This window comes from Gallinula chloropus (genome assembly GCF_964237585.1).
Source record: "Gallinula chloropus genome assembly, chromosome: 5".
NCBI lineage: Eukaryota > Metazoa > Chordata > Aves > Gruiformes > Rallidae > Gallinula > Gallinula chloropus.
In genome coordinates, this window is record NC_140090.1 from 11,706,346 (window position 1) to 11,726,352 (window position 20,007).

The window sequence follows — 20,007 nt, forward strand, 5'->3', positions numbered from 1 at the left end:
GAAAGCGGCACGGACTGCGAGGCGGTAGAACAACGACTGCGCGGAGCGACCTGCCCGCCTCCAAGATGGCGGCGCCGGGAGAGGCGGCGAGGCCCCGCCCCGCGGCCCCGACGTACGCTAAGAGCGAGCGGAGGCCGCGGGAGCGCCGTAACATGGCGGCGTCTGGCAGCGGCGGCAGCCGGGCGGATAACGGCTACGGCAGCCAGCAGCCGCGGCGGAGGAAGGGCCCGGGCGCCCTGGCTACGGCCTACCTCGTTATCTACAACGTGGTGATGACGGCGGGGTAAGGAGGCGTGCGGGGGCCGCCGGGCGCGGCCGCTCGCGGGGGGTCTCCCTGGCAGGGGTGCGTCGCCCGCCTGCACCCGGGCTCCCCTGGGCGCCCCGCCCGCCTCCCCGGGGCAGCGGCCGCCGTTGTACCTCCGGCCGCCGCCGCCTTCCCCGCCCCGGGGAAACTTTCCCCGCCCCGGCCGCATTTCGCTTGGTGGGGGAAAGGGAGCGCCCGGCCGCCGCTGCCGCCGCCCCCTCTTCACGGTACCTGCGGCGGCGGGTCAGGCTCTCCCCGGGACCACCGGGCTCGGCAGAGCCCGTCCCGTCGGCAGCGGCGCCCGCCGGGTGCGGCGCCCCGCGCAGTGCCTGCGAGCGCCGCGTGTGTGCGCGCACGCGTGTGTGTGCGCGTCCCCGCGCCTGTCCCGGTTCTGCGGGTCCGGCCGGCGGCCCCAGCGGGTGGAGCGGGGCCGGGCAGGGCGAACAGTTCCTCCGCGGCGCCGGGAGTCGGACCGGAGGAGCTCGTTAGGTGTCTGCCCTGGCTGCGCCCCGTCCGTCCCCGCCCGCCCCTCGAGCCGAGCCTGCCCGGCCGTCGGACGGAGATGCGTTGCCGCTCCCGTTGTCCCTTGTGCTGTCGGTGCTCGTGCCTCCCGCTTTCCATAACACTAAAACAGCGACCAAAGCCTCCTCTCGCAGCCCCTCGTGCTGGAGAGGGCTTTCCTCCGCGTATGCGTAAAGCTGCTTTGCTTCCTCGGGTTTCTCATCGCGTAATCCGGGGCCGGGGAGTTCCCGGTGCACTCCCGGGCGCTGCCCCTGCCCGGCCTGCGCGGCAGCAGCCCTGGGTCAGCCCGCCCTGGCTCTGCGGCACGGTCACAACGAATTATGTGCAACAGTGCAAACAGGAGGGAACCGCTGGGCTTGAAAATCGACGCCTTACTTTGCTCTGCAACTATCTTTGCATCCGTGTGATTGTGCAGGTCCCCATTCTCTGCTCACCATGGCTGGGGTGTGGAGCTCAGTGCTTTTCAGGGGAGATGAATCTCAGTGCAGCGAATTTATCTCTAGTAGTGCTTCAGAAGACAAAGCTGTTACCCTCTTAGAGCCCCTGTGTGCTTCAGGTGGAGTTGAAAGCCCCTGCTTGCAGTGTGTGAGCTCCTGGGCCTGCTTGATGCTCTGCTCTGCCCTGTGTAGCACGATGGAGAGCTGGTGCGGTTGGTGTGTGCTCAGGGGTGTTCTTAGGTGCTAACGTCAAAACGGTGACAGCTGGGACTCTCGAGATAATGGACAGTTTGTTGGGTTTCTTAAGCGGTTGTAGAGTCCTGCTGGAAGCCAGATAAAAATAATCTTTTGAGAGATGGAAGATGCTGGATGGGGGAAAGAGCCTCTAAAATGGATCTCAGATGATCCTGTTTTCTGCTAGACAAATCCCATCAGGTGAAGAGTTGAGCAAACAGACTGGTTTCGCTATTCTGAGGGAAGATTAGTGTGGAGTTAATAGGATATATTTCAATAAGTAACTGGACATGATGATTCTTGTCTTTGCTGGTGCCAGCTGGTGCTATTTCAGTGTGTAGGATAGTTACACCTATGTGGAACCAAGGTAGCAGAGAAGGGAGAGCTCAGTTCTTGTCAGGTGCTCGTTACACCCCTTGCTCAGTAGCTGTGTTACTGTGACATGGAAGTGCTAAGCAGATGTATGGCTCCATGATAGCTGCAGAGTATTTCACTCCAAGGGGAATGATAGTTACCCAACAGTTTCATTAAAAAACAATCTTTTTCAGAAATTCTTAATTGCACAATGTTCAGAAGTTAACCTCTCTGAGCTCTTCTTATAAGTAAAACCATTTGCCTGCTCATTTAACTGCTCATATTTAATAAATTAAGGAGCTCAAAAGCCTGAGGAAGAAATTGCAGTATAAATAGGAAGCTTCTTTAAAATTCCTGAACTTTTTATAACAGCGGGCAGGTTCCTGAGCATATGAAATAACTATTTCCTCAGGAAAAAAAAATCCAGGTGTTCAAAACTCAGAGATGAATATCATAAACCTGTGTTCAGCTTCCCATTGTTAGGTAAATCTTGATTGTGATACTACCTGTTTCCTGATTTGTATGGAACCTAGAAAATGCCAGTCTTGGGTGGGATGTGGCTTGCAGTGCTTTAACATGAGCTGTTTTTTTTCCTGGCATGTTTGTGATTAGGTGATTTCTTGCCATTTGGGGAACTGCCACAGGAGTGCAGTGATCACAGCTCATATCTCTGTGGTGTCAGTCCCTGAAGGCTCCGACTGATAACTTGTCTTCAAATGGTTGAGGATTTTACATTTTCCCTGGATGCTGCTGTAATTTCTTAATGTACAGTGCTGAGGTTAGGAAAAAAGCCAACAAAACCCTCAGTTACTTCCTTCTTTTTAAAAGCCTTTATAATAAGGTGGATTTTCAGGGGTTGGTTGGCAGAAGCTCAATGGTTCATGATTGATAGGCAGCTGGTGGTATTTACTGTCCCTGTGTCAACTGGAGTGTGCAGACTTAGTTTGTCAGACAGCACTGCCGTGGGAAAAATGAAAACACCAAAACTTTGAAGGTTCCCAGATGATGAAGTGATGCTGTTGAAAGCATGTGGGATTATTTTTAAGTGGGTTTTTGTTTGTTTTGCAAAAAAAGGTGGCTTTTAAACTGAAGCATGATATGGTTTTATTGTGCAATAATCAAGTAGCAGAGTAAATGTTTTCAAATCATAGTTGCCTTCTCTATTAGTGTTATTTAAAATGGATCAAGTAACAATTGAACAATGTCGGCACAATTATATTTACTCTGCATTTATCTTGATTTGGCTAAAGAAAACATTGATTCTAAAAATCAATCATCCTGTTTCTAATTTTATAGCATAGTGCATGCAGTGTATGGATTCCTAGTATTAAATGGCTTTTGCAAAGGCAAAACAGTAGAAAAAGTGTGTGTACTTGCAGATCTCAAAATGAAGATGCATATACTCTCCATTCAGTTCACATGTTTAAGTGGGTGTCCCCCTTTCAGAACAGGAACTGACACGGCACAACAGGGAATAACCAGTCCTGCGGTTGGTTCTCAGATGTACTCACTTGGGTTACTTTTGAACAGTGGTTCAAGGCATTCAGATGTAGAAAGCATAGAAAGCATTGCCTCTTCCTTCTCTTGCATTCAGTCAAACTGTTACTTTCCTGTCACTTTCACAGCTTGAAGTCGTGTAGTCATGCCTGACCTGGCATAGGAAGCTCATTCTGGAGGCATGGATGCAGCATAGAGCTGATTTCCTAAAACCCATGGTTGCCTGAAATCAGTGAATAATGGGAGGGTGGGGAAGTAGGGCACGCTGTTAGAATCCAGTGTGAATGTTTGATAACCTGCTTTAAAATGGGATTATGTTTCTTCTTTTTAGTCAAGTGCCCTAACTGTAACTGACTGGTACTTCTGGATGGAAGTAGCTGATGTAGTATAAACAATGACTTTGAAAATGATTTCATGCAAGAAGACAGATCTTGATGTAATAGCTTTTGAAATTGCAAGGGTTCGTGTTATCAGTGTGGAGCAAAGAGTGTGCTGGGTTCTAGGTTTCATTGTCCACAGATTCAGTGACTGATTGCTAGGAGTCAAAGTACACTTCTCCCTTTTCAGGTTAATTTGCTGCACTTCTTTTCTGTGTTTTCTTGCAAAAATGATGCAGAACACCTGTAGACTTTGCATAGGAAAGCACCTTTTTATAATTTGTAAGAGAAATAAAGGGAATTAAACTGAGGGACGCGAGCATGAAGTTTGCTTACCCAGTCTGCAAAACTGAAAGTATAAAAAATTTTACTGTGTATGCTGCACTTATTTTCCTTAGTTTGGATTAACAAAATGTCTAGCTTGAAGTTTACAGGCATAGCAGCAGTAATTTAATGAAAGCTGGTATATTTGGGACTTTCATGCTTAGGTCAGAGAAAGCTGGAAAAACTGATTTATAGCTTAGCTTCCGTGTGACACTGGTGCCTTTTTGCTGCCTTTTTAAACTTTGCATCAATTTTCAGTTTTTCTGAAAAAGAAATATTCCTCACTTTCACCTACTCTATTGCATTTTCTCTAGTCCTGGAGAGTGTAGAATCAGAGAAGTAGGACAGAGGTACTAAAATCTTCCAGACAAAGTAGGCACAGCTTTTAATTCTGTATGAATTAATACTTTGATCTGTACTTTTTTGTTGCTGGTGGAGAGTAATTTAGTTATTGAGAGGTGTATTCTTTGGGAATGGAAAGTACAGTCTGAAGTCAGTGGGCTGGCAGGGAGAGCAGAGATGAGCAAGGGTCTGGAGCTCCTCTGGGAGCCACATGCTTGAATAAGGTGAGAACGATTTGCAGGCACAACCAAGAACTGGTTTCTTGTGCAACCTGAGAAATTGCTCAATTCGGCAAAGTTTCTCAACAAACAAGGAAGATTAGAAAAAATAGAGAAACTTGACAGATACAAACAGGACACTGTCAACCTGCTCTGCTTCTCTGTTCTAAAAGAGAAGCAGACAGTGTTGGGAAGGAGAGTCATTAATACTGTAGCACTTGCTGGTTTATTCTGCACCAAAGTCCAAATGTCAAATTAATCTGATTCTTTCTTTGTAAACAGCTGTTATTTGGCAAGTGTTTGTCTTTTGGTTTCACAAGACAGCTTTAACTGAAATAACTTGTCCCTGCTGATAATGAGGGCTTGTTTCTCATTCCCCATTCCTGCTGCTTTTCTTTGGTGCCCATCTTCTGAGAAGTCCAGGCAGAAAAGAAATAGGGTTTTTTTTTCAGTTGTATTAACAAATGCTGTTAAGAACATGAACTTGGATGCCAGATTTACACTGTAAAGTTCAGATTTTTCAATAAGTGTTTCAAATGACTATTACATTTGGTACAATATCTGTATAAACCTCTTAATACCTGAGCTAACATGGTATATGTAAGCATTTAGTATGCTGGAAATTAAAAGGAGTTTCTTCATCTTCCCTGTTAAAAACTACAGCTGCACCTTTATTTGTTTCCAAAGGATAAAAAGCTACTGCATAGTTGGGGGACTTTCTGTGTGTCTACACACACTGCCACCAAGATGTACTGTTGTTAGCAGAGGTGCTTGGTGACTGTTAGAAGTGCTGTTAAAAAGCTGGTGCTGGGTGGAGATGCAGGTTACATAGGGTAGCATTGTGAGTAGCTGAGGGTGAGACAGCCAGGATGAGCCTGTCAAGTGAAAAGTTCAGGAGCCACTGGTAAGGATTCCCTCTCCTTCACCAACAAAACCCTTCTCCCCATGTTTGCCACAAGCAACTGGGAAATAAAGTTAACTACAGATGCTGATTTCAAATGAAAAAAGGTTTGACCAGGGTGTACCCACCTTAGTGTTGTGGCTTGTCCTAGGCTTCACTGAGGAATTTCTGGGGCGATGGTAAACAGGGACTCTGGGCAGCTGTGGTACTGAAAGATGTTACGGTGTCAACCAGGACTGGAGGAAGAATTTTTAGGGCTGCCTCCTAAATCACCTGAGGGAAAAATCAGCAGGATGATAGGTTTTATAGTATAGTTGCAGCTATATAGCTAGACATACATAGGCCTAGATATATTTTGCTTAGAAAGGAAAGCTGGGGCAGGCATGGCATCACTGCCTTCAGAGCTTTAGCAGGCTCACTTTTCTTGCAGCTACTTCTCCATAACAGTTTCTCATAAAATATATGCTAGCAATTAAGTTGGATAGTCTATCATAAAGTGTAAGGGTTTACTTTGAATTGAAATGTTAAAATTAATGCTTTCTGAATCTTAATTGTTTATGTCATGCTTCTTTAAGCTATGGTATGGTAAGAGATCTTTGACTAGCAGTAAATGGTTTGCTTAAACTACACAAAGTGTGATGCCAATCTTACTTAAAATGTCATTAATACCTTCTGTAACTAAATTAAACACAGCTTACTGAAAATTAAACTTAGACCCTAAAGATGTTGGTACCATGTTGGTGCTGAAAGATGTTAAAATAATGCATAATATTTAACTTTGATACATTTTCAGAGATTCCAAATATTTAATGTTTTCAGTGTTTCAGAGGGTAGGCAAACCATTAGTATCTTTCAGGACAGCTCTATACCTGTTGCTTTCTTGGATATTGAGAGGGATTAAGGATTTCTTTGCATTTATGCTCTGCTTAATGTCTCCTCATCTTACACTCTTTTTCTTTCTTTCAGATGGCTCGTTATTGCAGTTGGTCTGGTCCGAGCATACTTGGCTAAAGGTAGCTACCATAGCCTTTACTATTCCATAGAAAAGCCCCTGAAATTCTTCCAAACTGGAGCTTTGCTTGAGGTAGGTGTAGTCTTCTTCTCTAGAGTTTTTAATACTTGCATGGGTGTTTTCTTTAAGAGAAATAAGGCAGCCTTTTTTGAACAGTGCTTTCTTTGTAGGTAGTTGGGTTTTTTCATTAGCATTTATAGACTGATTTGGAGGCAAACAGAAGAAATACACCTTGCATAAATGCTGAATTTATGAGGGAGCTTACTGTCTGCTATTTAGCTTGGGCAGCAGAGCTCTAAATATTAAGCCTAATATTTGAAACCCACATATTGAATATTAAACTCTTGTGGTAGAACTAAATGTATTTCTGAATTGCTTCATTTGAAATGTTAGTGATTTGAATTTTTCTTTTTGTTCTAGATTCTGCACTGTGCATTCGGTAAGCCGGGAGATTTTCAGCTTTATTATTTTTATAGAAGACTGTAGTTTTGGCAATGTATTAGCATTTAAAATGTTTGTGAATTGCCAGATTTAATTCTTGTATAACTCACAAATTTTTCCTTGAAGCACATTCTGTTTTTTTACTAAAAAATTTGACAAGTTAAATCCCCAAAAGAGTGTAATAGGTTTTCAATTACTTGACATTCTATTTTTACCTGGAGATCCTTCTAATGCTATAAATCTTAGAGCAGTTTATAAATGTTTTATAGTAGATTATTACTCTTCATCTCTACATCCTATAATCTTCTGTACCAAACTGTCTTTCCTCAAGAAAAATATTTCTAGCTGTAAGTAATGTAGATTTCAATAAAAAACACTTAATGAACTAGAACTGTGCCCACATCTGCAGATGTAATATTAGGAAGGGGTAGCCACTGTTTATCCCAGATGCAGCTGTGCTTTAATGGAGCTGTTTTGGAGATTAAGAATTCCTTAAGATTTGACAATTCTTGTTAGCCTGTACTATGTGGCTGGTTTGTTAACTTCGTAGCAGGAGCTCAGATGTGTGCAGGTGGCCTGGGGTCAGAAGCAGTGTTGTGGTTCAGTCAACCTGAAGAGCTTCGTGTGCGAGTGACGGGATTGCACCTTGTCTGGTTTGTTAGTCATCATGAGTAACTCACACTTCGGTCTCAGTGTTTGGGTGGTTTGTTCACAGATGATCAGAAGGGTCCCTTCCAACCAGACAATTCTGTGATTCTGTGTATCACCACCTCTGCAAGATCAAAGCAAATGCACTGTAAAAGGGAGCAGTACTTTTGCTTAACTCTGATTTTTTTTTTTCTAAATAATTCAGTCTTGACAAAGAGACAATCTTATGTTCAACTAGGTGCTCTTGTGGCTTCAAATGTGTTTGAGCTCCTATTTGTTTGCTAGCTACTATTTAAGAAGTAAGATGGCATTAAGGTTCCTAAAGCTGTAGCTACGAACCTGCTATTGTTCATGTATTGTGCAAACAGTCCACACTCTGGAGGCTGTATGACTCTAGTAAAAGTAGGGTCATTCTGAATTCCTGTGCATTGTTTTTTAATAACCAAATGTGATGGTTGGAAAACGTAAAATCTTATACATAACTTTGTCACCAGAGGGCAGTCTAATTCTGTAGTTGATGAAGTATTTCTGACCTTCCTGAGTAATTCCTATGAAAACGTTACCTTATAAAGGATGGGGTTTAGGCTGTGTGCAGATCATTCCAAGAAATTCATGATTATGTAAAGGTGTTCAGAGTAAACTCTGTGTGTCATATACCTGTCTGTGCTCTCAAGGTAGTCCTTTGAATATTGTTTTATTTTACTACATCTCAGTTACTGCTTCTTACCAGAATAAACCATAGCTGCTTTGAAAACATTTGTCTAAAATGAATAATGTGAAGTTTTTCAAGTCTTACTTAAATGGCAAGAAGGAAAAGTTAAACATCAGTGTGGGACAAAAAATACTTGCAAGTAAAATAAATGCTATTTTCCATCCTAAATCTCTAATGCTCTTTTGTTTTCCTAAGATAATCTTGTGTGCAGATGCCAGTGTTCACTGGTAAGAAATATAAGAAAAAGGGAAAAACCAACCAAAAACCCAACACCAAACCCCAAACTGGATTATATTTTCTTCACACCTTAGAGTATATGTCCACACAAATCAGTGATTAGCAGGAGTGTCCTGTGTTTCGCCTTCAGCCTGGTGCATAACAGCAAAGAAGAGACTGTACCAGCCTCTTCTGTGTGCAGAGCTAATAATCCTGGCTCAGCTGATTTGAGATGTGGATCCATTTAGCCCATGTTATCCTCAGTCACACAATTTAATATTAGTGAAAAGAACCATTACTGGAATGTTGGAACACTTTATTCCATTATATCTCTATCTTTTTGCTTATCCTAACAAAGTTTTTTACCAAAACCAAACTTACTTTATTATAACTGCCCATGGATATGTGTTTACCTGTTAATGGAGATATTTGTCAGTGTATGAATGGCACTGATAGCATGGAAGACCTGCCTGGAGGAACTTGATATAGAAAGAGGTGATAGGAGTACAGGTAATTTTTGAAGGCTATAGAGAAGAAAAGCAAGAAGGCTTTGGTGAGTACAGGCTCAGCCTACAGAATCACTATGGCACCAGCCTTCCTGCCATAGTGATGCTTACCAGTAACCCTCTGGTAAGCCTAAGTCAGCGCTGGTTAACTTTGCTTTAGCCTGCTCAGTTAGGAGGGATACAAGGGCTCCAACTGTAAACTGTGCAGGAACTTGTTGGGAATTGGAGCATTTCCTGGTGAAGGTGGAATGCTTAGTCCAGAGCCTGGAAGAGGTCTGGGCATGGCTTACTTGCTGCTTGGTTCTGGACCTGCACCCTCAGTCAAGCACTGTTCTAGTGCGTGCAGTGTTGGAGAAGTGGTGACAGATGTTTTTAAAAATACAGAGTTTGAAATGACCTGTTGGGCACAGTTCCAGGGCAATGAGTAAATAATTACAGGCTAGTAAAATTTACATAAATTTCAACTGGTGAGTTGCTTACTTTGATCTCCTGTTTTTGGCATAGATTGGCACTGTCCTGTTGTAATGAAACCCCTTCTTTTTCTGTCTTGGAGATAATCCTGAGTGGTTCCTATACAGTCTCGTTAGCCTATTTATAGCTTGCTTTGCAAGAAAGTTACTTTAGCTTGCTTAGGAAAGGATGATCTAAATTACATAAAAGAAAAGGTCTGCTATATCATAGGAATGAGCCTTTAATGAGTATAGATTGTTGGATTTTATAGCCCATCTTTGTGTTGTCTGAGTAACAGAAATTCTGCCCTGAGGTTTTACAACAGAAATTAGATTATGAACAATACGTGATAAAACTGAAGAGAAATGTGTTTATAGGATATTTCCTATTTCTGTTCTGAAAGAAGACTAACATAATGACTGTGTGACTGAAAGTAATTGTAATGAAACTTGCTTTTGTTTTTTCTTATTCTTTCTTCCTTTTCCACTTTCCAGTTTGATCTTTACATTTTTCTGAGGCTGTCGTGTTGCTTGCTGTGATTCACATTAGTTTTACAAGCACTGTGTGTTAGGGGCTACAACTGTTCTTTTATTTGTCTTTATCATGCTTTTGGAAGAAAACAAAACTGTGCTGTGAAGTTCAGAAATGTTGTAGTCTAAAGCTATTCCTGCTCTGTCAGACCTAGGTGAGTAGGATCCTTTTAGTGGCAGATTAATGAGCACCTCACAACTTGCTTAGAAGAAACAGTGAAATCTGCTTCCTTGAGAAGATCTTTAAAATGTTTCTGTACTTACCAGTGCATCAAGTATTTCTTAGGTTTGGTTTTGGGTTTTTTTTCTTCTTTAAGCCCTTGTATTCCCAGAAAGGAATTACAAACTTCATATCTATCAGAATACTAGATTAGTGCTTCTTGAAAATACTTTTTGCCTGCTGTTTTTTGGGATATACTGGGCAAAACATCTTTATTACTTTTACTTCTTAAATCACAGTAATGAAGAATAGCTTGGATATTTTAATCAAACAGGGTGTATTTGAAAGACCATATCCCAAAAGCTATTTGAAGTTCTCATCTTAAGCTATTTCATGTATTAAGGAATGTGCAATGATTATAGCAAGACTAACTGCTTTTATTTGCAGTTTGATGCACAAAGTCTTGTCAGGGGATTACATTGCACTAGGCTGTATAAACACATCACAGAACAGGCTTCATACTCTAAAATTAAAAAAAAAATTATATGCTTTTCTTCTAAAACTTTCAAATACTGGACTTTGACTTAGCTGTGTTTTATCTCCCCACCTTCCACCCTGTTAGTCAGGAATATTTACTAATTGCAAAATATCTTCCAGGCATTGTTCCCTCTTCTGTTGTTCTGACTGCTTTCCAAGTGATGTCAAGGGTTTTCCTGACGTGGGCAGTAACACATAGTGTAAAAGAGGTAAGTTAAGTGGCAAAATAGATAGAAAAACTAATGACCTGTGGTGAAAAGCAAGTGTTGATTGCTGCCTTATTTTTCTTAAAATTACTTCTGTTTTTATCCCAGTGCAAAATTGTTTATGTGAATTTATGTGGATCAAAAGAAATACAAATAAATCTGATGTAATTTTTATTTGACAGTCAAGTAGACTGAGGTCTGATTCTCTCACTGTAGGACATGTAGGTCCTCACAACTTTGCAGTGTGTAATATGGAAACCAGAATTTGGGACAGCATTCTAGTATTGATCTCACTAGTGCCATAACTAATAGCAAATCTCCTCGCTGCCCCCTCTTCATTACACAATTTGCTTTCTTTACCATGTATGTGGAAGGTCCCCTTCGACTGTTGGTGTACAGCAATGCCTGGATGTTCTCCTTTATTACTCTCCAGGATAATCTTCCCTCTGTTTGCCATTCATTTTTCTTCCATTCAAGCACATGTGGGTTTTGGGGCTTGTGTGGTTTTTCTTAATTGTTTACCCACACCAAATATTGCTGTAGTTTATACAAATTTCTGCAGAATTGTTTTGGAAGCAATCTTGTTTGATAATTATTCCTGACAGTTACTTTAAAATGTAAACGTGCTTTAGTTGATACAGATGATGCTGACTGACTCTTTTCATGTCATGTGAATACCTTGAAGTAGCCCAGATATGACACATCTGCACTGTCACTTTGGCCAATCAATCTTTGTGGAAAGTTACACACATAACATCTTTTGTAACATGACATGGAGAATGTCTTAAAGACGTGTCTCGTTACAGAGTCTTCAGGGAAGCTGCTTTCTCCTCCTTAACTTCAAATGAGTTATCAGTGTCCATCCACATGTAGACTACATAAGTCACTGTAGTTCCTAATAATTAACAGCCCTTTCTGACAGTACTGAGGCTCATGTGGAGCCTTAGTTTCATGCCCTTTAAAGTGGAAGGATGTTATTTTTCTCTGTGAACTGAATCTTGTAAATACTTATCTTCTGTATGGATTTCACTTTTGGTGCAAATAAATGTACCCCAGTCTCTATAATTAACTGGAGATGACTAGAATATCTAGAATACTAGATTGTGAACAGAAAAGTGACTTAAATCACAATACATTAGATTTTAGATAGATGTATAAAATACTTTTAGTAAGACTACAGGCATATTTCTTTATTTCTTGTCTAATGTTGGGGTACCTGCTGCTTCCTGAAGAAGAGCTATCATCTGTTTCTATGAATTGGTTCCTGTTTTGGAAGTAACCCAAATGTTAAAGGTTGGATTGCATGGATAAGAGTTATTCCATGTGGTCTGTTAGACATCAAAGGGAAGTCTGTAAAATGATTGTGGGTTCAGGTTTTAGACACTTATGCCCACGTTCTCACCAGAGAAAAACAGCAAAATGGAAGAAAATGTGAGCAACAAGTTCAGCCTTACATTTAATTTTTGACAAAGATTTTCTTAAGTCATCCTTTCAACAACAGTACATGCAGTTTTTTCCTCACAGTTGTGTGGTCTTTTGGTTAAAGTCTTGTGAGAGACTGTATTATGTGTTACTTTTTTTTTGTCTTAGAAAGTGGGCATAAGAATGGTAAGGATGAGGAATCCTGTGATGAGTTTTTCACCTGTGACTTAGAGCAAATGAATCCAATGAAGAGGCTGTATTCTGACCCCTCCCCTTCCCCCCCAAGCAGAGAGCATGCAGTCTCACCTGGGGAGATGTATTGAAAGTGTCACGAGTGTTCTACTTTTTCTAAAGGGCTGTCTGCACAAGTGAGCTCCATGGTGAAGTCCAGGATTAAATTCTCACACAGCTTTATGGAACTTGTAAGCTATGCAGTTGCATGATGAGGTTCTTGTAAAATAAAACTCAGTTTTCCTCTTTAACTTTGAGTGAGATTTGTTCAGTATCTTGCTTTTCCAGACTGTTTTCATATATAATATAGTTAAAAGAAGAAGCATCTGTATTGCATCCCTCCTTTCTGTCAGAATACACTTCTAGATATGTGATGTGATTTGAAGCATGCTTCTTGCCACTAACATGTTTGTGCTTTTTGTTGGATTAAGTGCTGATGTGTTGTTAAATTCAATATGAAAGTATTTATAATAAATGTGAAAGCATGGCAAATGTTAAAGCACTGCACACTTCTTTTGGTAGCACCATATGAGTAGCTGCAGGCTTAGTGGAGGAGGGTCTGGCATGTAATACAGTATCTGTAATCGTTTTGTCATTACATCAGAAAGGAGTTGGTTTGGTGAAATTTACAGTTTCTACTACATAGGAGAAAACAGAGAATGGCATGAAATGCTAGAGGAAATTGGGCATAGGAGAACAGAAGGTGCCTTTCAGTTCAAAGCTGTCTCTTTGAATTTGTGTGAACAATGAGATCTTATGGTGACATCATGGCAGGCCTTCGTAGAGTTCTGTTCTGATAGATAACTCTGTACCCAGTTCTGATGGGTAATTAAACAATGGTGTCAGCAGTGATTTAATGCTTATCCAGTTGGGTGCATTACAGATAAGTTGCAGACAAGTATAGTGTATGTATTTGGACGAACCTTTATAGATCAGACAGTCAGAAGGGATGTATGAAGACAACATGTACAGCATATTGAGCTGCAGTTGTGAATTCCCATCTTCAGTAGTAAAGCACATAGGGGAAGGTTGTATTAAATTCTGATACTTAAGACTAAGTTACAGTAAAAGAAGTCCATGCTGGAGAATTCAGTACTCTAAAGGGGTGAGTGGAGTTGAAAAGCCTGATTCATCACTGCTTTATATCTATGTGAAATTTGAGTAATACTGTGTAACACAAATGTCTGTCAGGCCCTTTGTGCCTACCATGAAGCTTCCTCTTTTTTTCTTCTTTTTTTTTTTCTAATTTAATTGATGTACCAGAGAACCGGTGCTCTGGAGGGAGGCACGCAGTTTTATCATTACAGTTGCAGAGTGCTGCTGGTTTTACTTTTCTGCACTGAGTTGCTTAATTATGTGTTTAGCTGAAATTTTCTGCAAATAATTTCTCAATCTGTTACTCTGAATGTGGAGAGATCTACAGTATTTCCTTTTCATGCATAAGGAGAACAGTAAAAACCTCTCAGGCTTTATTTTGTCAATTCCCAGTTCCCATCTTTGCATTTTTAAAAGGCTCTGGATTCTCTAATATTTCAACAAGCATTGTCTGTTATTCATAGTATTGAAGATAAGCTACAATATTTTCAGGACCCTCCTTAATGATAAATTGGTTTGAAACACAGGCCAAAAATTGTGTCTTTGGCATGTTTGACCTTTATTAAGGCAGTTGGACAAATAAGTTGTAAATAAAGTGTAAAATGTGCTTTGCTTTTGTCTACCACCTCCTTCAAAGACTGGCATGAAAAAGTAGGGGAGGAGAAATTGAGTTCTAAGGGCAACTGGTTTATTAAGGGTCTACTGTTTATTGGCTGTACTATGCCCCTTATCCTCAACCTGAAAGGAGAATGATACAAATGCAGCATTGGCAGTGCCTAAATGAATATGACTCTTGAGAGACTGTTTTGTAAATCAGTTCCCAGGAGGTTGCTAACGTGCATCTCTGACATCTTTTTTTGAAGCATTGAAAAATTGTCGGTCCTCAAAGAAATGTTTTAAGTGACAGACTTCTGACAGATCTGTTAGTGCATAAAAAACATGATTTTTAATGATGTGGAATGTAGTTCAAATACAATGATAAGATGCACAGTAGTCCTCTGCTCCTTACTGCACAGAATAGAACTTTCTGAAAACTACAGATCACTTCTGTATCAAAGTCACCAATGACTCCCAGTATTTATTTCTGACTAATATTTCCTTTCTTATTTTCTTTCTTCCTTAAATAGTAACACAAGCTATAAAGGCATAATCAGTGATTCTTTAAGCGACCTTAACAGGGTTGGGTGTGTGTTACAATGGTGTGAACTGTTATAATAACTTTTAAACACAGTTCAATATTAAAGTAGATGGGAAGGATTAGACCTGAGGAGGCAGTGTTAGAGAAGTCCTGTGATAGTACTGGATTATAACTGCCAGATTTTCTACTTCTGCAACTATTGCTCACCGCTAGCTTCACAACTTCTTGTCATTGCATACTTCTTCAAGCTACAGTTCTTTGTTCGTTGGTTTTAACTTCCATAGTTAAGAACTGAGGTTTCAAAGTACGGGTTGAAGTCTGTGGTGCATAGGTTTAAAACCCAACTAAACTGCTACTCCTGATTTGACCAGAAGGTGCAGCTCTGGAGTGCTTGTGAACCATGTTACTCCTTGGGAACAGCATCATCTGTGAAGTGCTGTTAACTTTTCCAGATTGAGAACTAAGTCTTGCTCATAAAGCAGACCCCAAAACAGATTAGTATCCTGTAGCAATATAAAAATAGATTTGGTCTTGTCACTGAGGATCTTCAAGTAAGATTTTGGGTTTTGTTTTACATGGAAAAAGACCGAAGTGCATTTGCTGGAATATGCAAGGAAAGTGACTTGAAATGCTATATGCAGGAGAATATAGATTAACAGCAGCTCTGTGTTCCAGGGTATCCCAAGATATCTGTGTAAATCATTCTGGATTATGTAGTCTTTAGAAGGATGCTTTTTGTGGGTCATCATCAGTGTTTCTACATGCAAATATATGATCAGTCTCCTATTAGAAGGTTTCTGATTGCCCATACATCATCTTGTTCCTTCTTTTGTACTTGCGCCCAAGATGAATCGTGTACCACCCACAACTACTGACTTCCTTTTCCCTTTTTTCAAGACTTGGAGGAAAAAAGAAAATGCAGGCCCTTGTGCTTGAGCTCTTTTTGTTCCCACGGTCCCCTGAATTTGGGCTCAAGGTACTCCTGGAGCTGAGAATTCTGTTCAAGAGGAGGGAAGGAGTGGGAAGGCTGCATAAAGATCATGTTTGCGCTCTTTGAGTTTGTAGTGCAGGTGTGTGACCCCATATGTTACTTCATCAGTTATTCCATCTGAAACTTAAACCTCATAATCATGCTCCCAGATCTAATAAATCTAATAATTTATTTTAAAATACGTGCTTTTGAACATTAGCTTTCAAAATATGAAGGTAGTAGAAGGTGATTCAGTGATGTGTGTCTGAAATAAAAGCTCTTAAGAGGTGTAAAGCAGTGAAACATAATGCCTCAAGTGTAACAGTAGAGGAACTATGCTGGATACCATAAGCAGAAAAAGAGCCAGGAACAATGAAGGTAGTTGCCAAGCTTACCTGAAGTGGGACAATCAGAGTTTCTGTTTCTTCTCTCCTCCCAGCCTGTGTCCTGGTATTAGCTGTTCTGCTGCTGCTCAAAATTAGGATGCAGTTTCTCATCTGTAGAGAGAGGAAAACAATGCTTCTACTTGGAAGTGGCATGGACTAGGATCAGAATGTAAAGTCTAAACCAGATATCGACTGTTAGACTAATGTGTTAGCATCCTTTCTGCTTGCTGCACTAGGAAGCAATCATAGGACTGAAATAGAAGCTGGTACTGTATAGGAATGAGAAGAGTTATGAGTCATTATTAGCATTTCAGGGATTTCTTGTGTGAATTTACCTTGCATAGAATGGGAGATATTCATTTATTTGATCACCAAGCAGAGCTGCTCTTAAGCAACTTGAAAAACACGGAGCATTAGAAGGGGTTTTTACTGTTTTTGCTTTATAAGCTCATTCTTGGAGTCTGTTCTCTAAAACAATGCATCAAAGCAACCTGTGGGAATTGATTTCTTTGAGGTTTTCTTGGGTCTGGTAAGTAGTCAGTAACACTTGAATTCATATTGAGCTTTTTTTCTTTCTTACAGGTACAAAATGAAGACAGTGTCCTGTTGTTTGTGGTGGCCTGGACAATCACTGAGATAATCCGTTACTCTTTTTACACATTTAGCTTGTTAAATCATCTCCCTTACCTCATCAAATGGGCCAGGTAGGTGTCATAATAGAAACCCTAGCCTTAAAGCACTGACCCAACAGTACAAAATACCAGGTTATACATTGAGGCACTTGCCCTGTTGGTGAATGTGACTTCTTAGCTTCTGTCCAGCTAAAACTTAACTACAATGTAAAATCTGGTACACTGTAGGCTGAAAGAGTAGTTTGTCAGAGTTTGGTCCCATTCACAAGATGATTGTGTTTATCAGAAACTGACATTTAACAGTAACAGGTAACTAAGTAAACTGACATTTAACCCTTGAATATGAGGGGTGTGCTTGAAACAGTCTGTAAGCTCATTGATTGATATCAACTGTGACCCCATTTTAAGTAATATAATGACCTCTATCAGAGAGTTCAGAAATGAATGTAACAAAGTGTGTGGGAGAATAGTTTCAAAGTGTTTTCAGATTCTCAAAGGTAATTTTTCAAGAATTCAAACTGATTGCTGATTTGAATACTTATCTTCCAATAATACTCACACATTGCCATACCCTAACTGAATAAGCATTGAGGAAAATAAATATTTAGCTGAGAATTTAGAATTTGACTAGCTATAATAACATTTAACAAATGTTTTGCCAGGGTTTGTAATGCTTTTAATCCATTCCATAAATGTGTTTTGTTTTAGGTACACTTTGTTTATAGTATTGTATCCAATGGGAGTCTCAGGTGAATTACTCACAATATACGCTGCGTTACCCTTCGTCAGGCAGTCTGGCTTGTATTCCATTAGTCTACCTAACAAGTACAATTTTTCTTTTGACTACTATACATTCCTGATTCTGGTTATGATCTCTTACATTCCAAGTAAGTATAAACTCATCAGTGTTGTTTTTTTTAATAATAAAAACTATAATGGGAGAAGCTAATAATTGTCCGATTAATGTACATATTGCTAGTTTTGCAAAATTACTTTTGAAAATTGTGTAAAGAAAAAAGTCAGAGTTAAAACTCCAGATTACTCTCAATCAGAACTCTCCAAAACCAGTAGTACATGTTTTTCATTCTTATGCTTGGAATAGTAAGTCTGGTGGTACTTTGCAAATACTGCCATCTTCATATTTTTTCCACCCACTGAGGCTTTCAGGAGAACAAAGTTTGAAACAGCTTCTTAAAACCTAGATCTTTGTCAGGAATAAGAACATGGCTTTTGCCATGGTAGGGAACCATTTCTGTTAACTTGAATTGAGACGATCTCTGGTTGATGTTTGAAATGATGAATAGGAACACAGAAATCTTTAGCAAATTTAAATGTGCAAAGAAAGTCTAACATGAAGAATAATGTATTGATGTTGCTGTTGGCTATCTCTGCAGCTGTCTTCATATGAACCTTGTTTGTCCAGAATGATAAACCAAAGATTTAAAATTCACTTGTGTGGCTGTCCCTATAACAAGCACTTAGGCTTTCAGTGAACCATCTTACAATTCTGACATCAAGGTTCCTAAGTTTTTCCAGCTGTTCTTAAAATAAACAAAAACACTTTTCTTGGATTTGTTTCTCTTCGTTACCCTCCTCCCAAAACAATGATGTTACTAACTTCAAGCAGCCAGAAAAATAGATTTTGGTTTAGTCAAAATAATCACAAGTATTAATTACTCTTTGTCTGGTAGTGAGATCACAGTTAACAGGCCACTTGGAAGAGAACACAAGTTGAACCCAAGTAACAATTTTAACCTGCTTTCTCCATTAAAACTGCTGTCTTTTAAATGAGGCATTTTGTGAGGCAGTATCATCTGTTGATGCATAACTTTGCAGTCTTTTTATTATTTATTTTTCTAATTATTGTTGTGAATTGGTACATTAACTCTGAGAAGCTAACTCTTGATAGTTGCTTCCTGACGTTTAGTTAACTTTAAAAATCTGATTTATTACTTGTCTGTCAAAATTGGCATTTTGCTAGAAAAGATGTCATTAAATTTGCTGCCTATAGTGGATCCCCATTACTTAGGCTTCTAATGGAGAAACCGTGTGGCTCTGTATTCTGTTCTGCCTCTGGACAGCTGTATTCAGTCCTTAACACTGGCAGAGTGAAACAGGATTTGGGGGGGGTGGGGAGGAGAACAACAATCAGGAAATTAAATACAGGGTAAAGAAAGCCAAAAGAAAAAACATTGGCCTGAAAAAAACCACAGTGTTAGTACATAAATTAAATAGGCTTTGGCCTATGTTTGACAAACACTTTGCATGTGTAACTGATATAGTTTAGGCTGATACTGACCTTCTTTAATTTTTATATAGTTCACAAAGATTGAGTGTCTCATGGCAATTCTAGATTTTGCTTATGTATGTTGTTCTGCAAGCATACTGTGTAATGTCTTAAAAATAGGAGAAAAAGCTTTGCATGGAGAATAGAGAGATAAAAGACATAACAGTTTGTATAAAGTTCCTTAGATCCTTAAAAAGTGACACTAGAATGATAAGAAATGAAACAAATCTGGAAATTTCATTCTTTCAGAAGGACTTTTCCTTCCCTGTAATGTATTTACTTTCATGTGTATGTGTGTGCACCTCAGGAAACTTCTGTCATCCTGCTTGTACATGCAGAGTTAAATAAGGCATTTTGCATTTAATTAAAAATGTTTGCTCTAGCAAAAAAAAAAAATAAACAGTACCTGAAGGCTAAGGACAGTATCACTTATTCTCTTTAAAGAATAAAAGGCAATAGATGACTTGAGTGGAAAGCTGATCAGCATGTTTTCTATTAATAGAGAATTTGTGACCTGGAGTTTCTGAGTGTGCATCTTACATTGATATGTAAGCCCTACTTCATACTTTACTTCTGTTTTCTTTTCAGTCTTTCCTCAGCTGTATTTTCATATGCTACGTCAGAGGCGAAAGGTACTCTCCCACACTGAAGAACACAAGAAGTCAGAGTAATTCCAACTGTTTTTCAGAACTTTTCAAATGTCAAAATGCTGCAGATTTTCAATACCCAGCACATTTATAAAGAATATACCAGGATAAACTAAGTCAGAGGTAAAAGTCCAATAATTTAGCAAGAATAACCAATAAATCCAATTTCACTTAAATTCCACAGTGTAAAACATTGAAATAATTTTCAGCTTGCAGTGCTTCAGAAAACTTCTAAACTTTATATGGCTTGGCAGTTAGCCTTTTCCTTAAA

At 39.9% G+C, this 20,007-nt stretch overlaps 1 protein-coding gene across 1 annotated transcript; it reads left to right on the forward strand.

The window, feature by feature from the left end:
• The first annotated feature begins 137 nt into the window (after window positions 1–137).
• HACD2 (3-hydroxyacyl-CoA dehydratase 2) lies at window positions 138–19,980 on the forward strand. The gene is made up of 7 exons (XM_084265459.1): window positions 138–283; window positions 6,477–6,594; window positions 6,943–6,961; window positions 10,843–10,931; window positions 16,753–16,874; window positions 17,511–17,689; window positions 19,678–19,980. The coding sequence occupies exons 1-7, from the start codon at window positions 153–155 to the stop codon at window positions 19,758–19,760; spliced, it is 741 nt and encodes a 246-aa protein (XP_084121585.1). The 5' UTR covers window positions 138–152; the 3' UTR covers window positions 19,761–19,980.
• The last annotated feature ends 27 nt before the right edge of the window (window positions 19,981–20,007 follow it).

Excerpts from the sequence above, each read along its gene's own strand:
- HACD2 (XM_084265459.1), top strand. The coding sequence starts at position 153 with ATGGCGGCGTCTGGCAGCGGCGGCAGCCGGGCGGATAACGGCTACGGC. Across the intron at positions 10,932-16,752 it reads TAACACATAGTGTAAAAGAG|GTACAAAATGAAGACAGTGT; the intron begins GTAAGTTAAGTG and ends TCTTTCTTACAG. Across the intron at positions 17,690-19,677 it reads TATGATCTCTTACATTCCAA|TCTTTCCTCAGCTGTATTTT; the intron begins GTAAGTATAAAC and ends TTTTCTTTTCAG.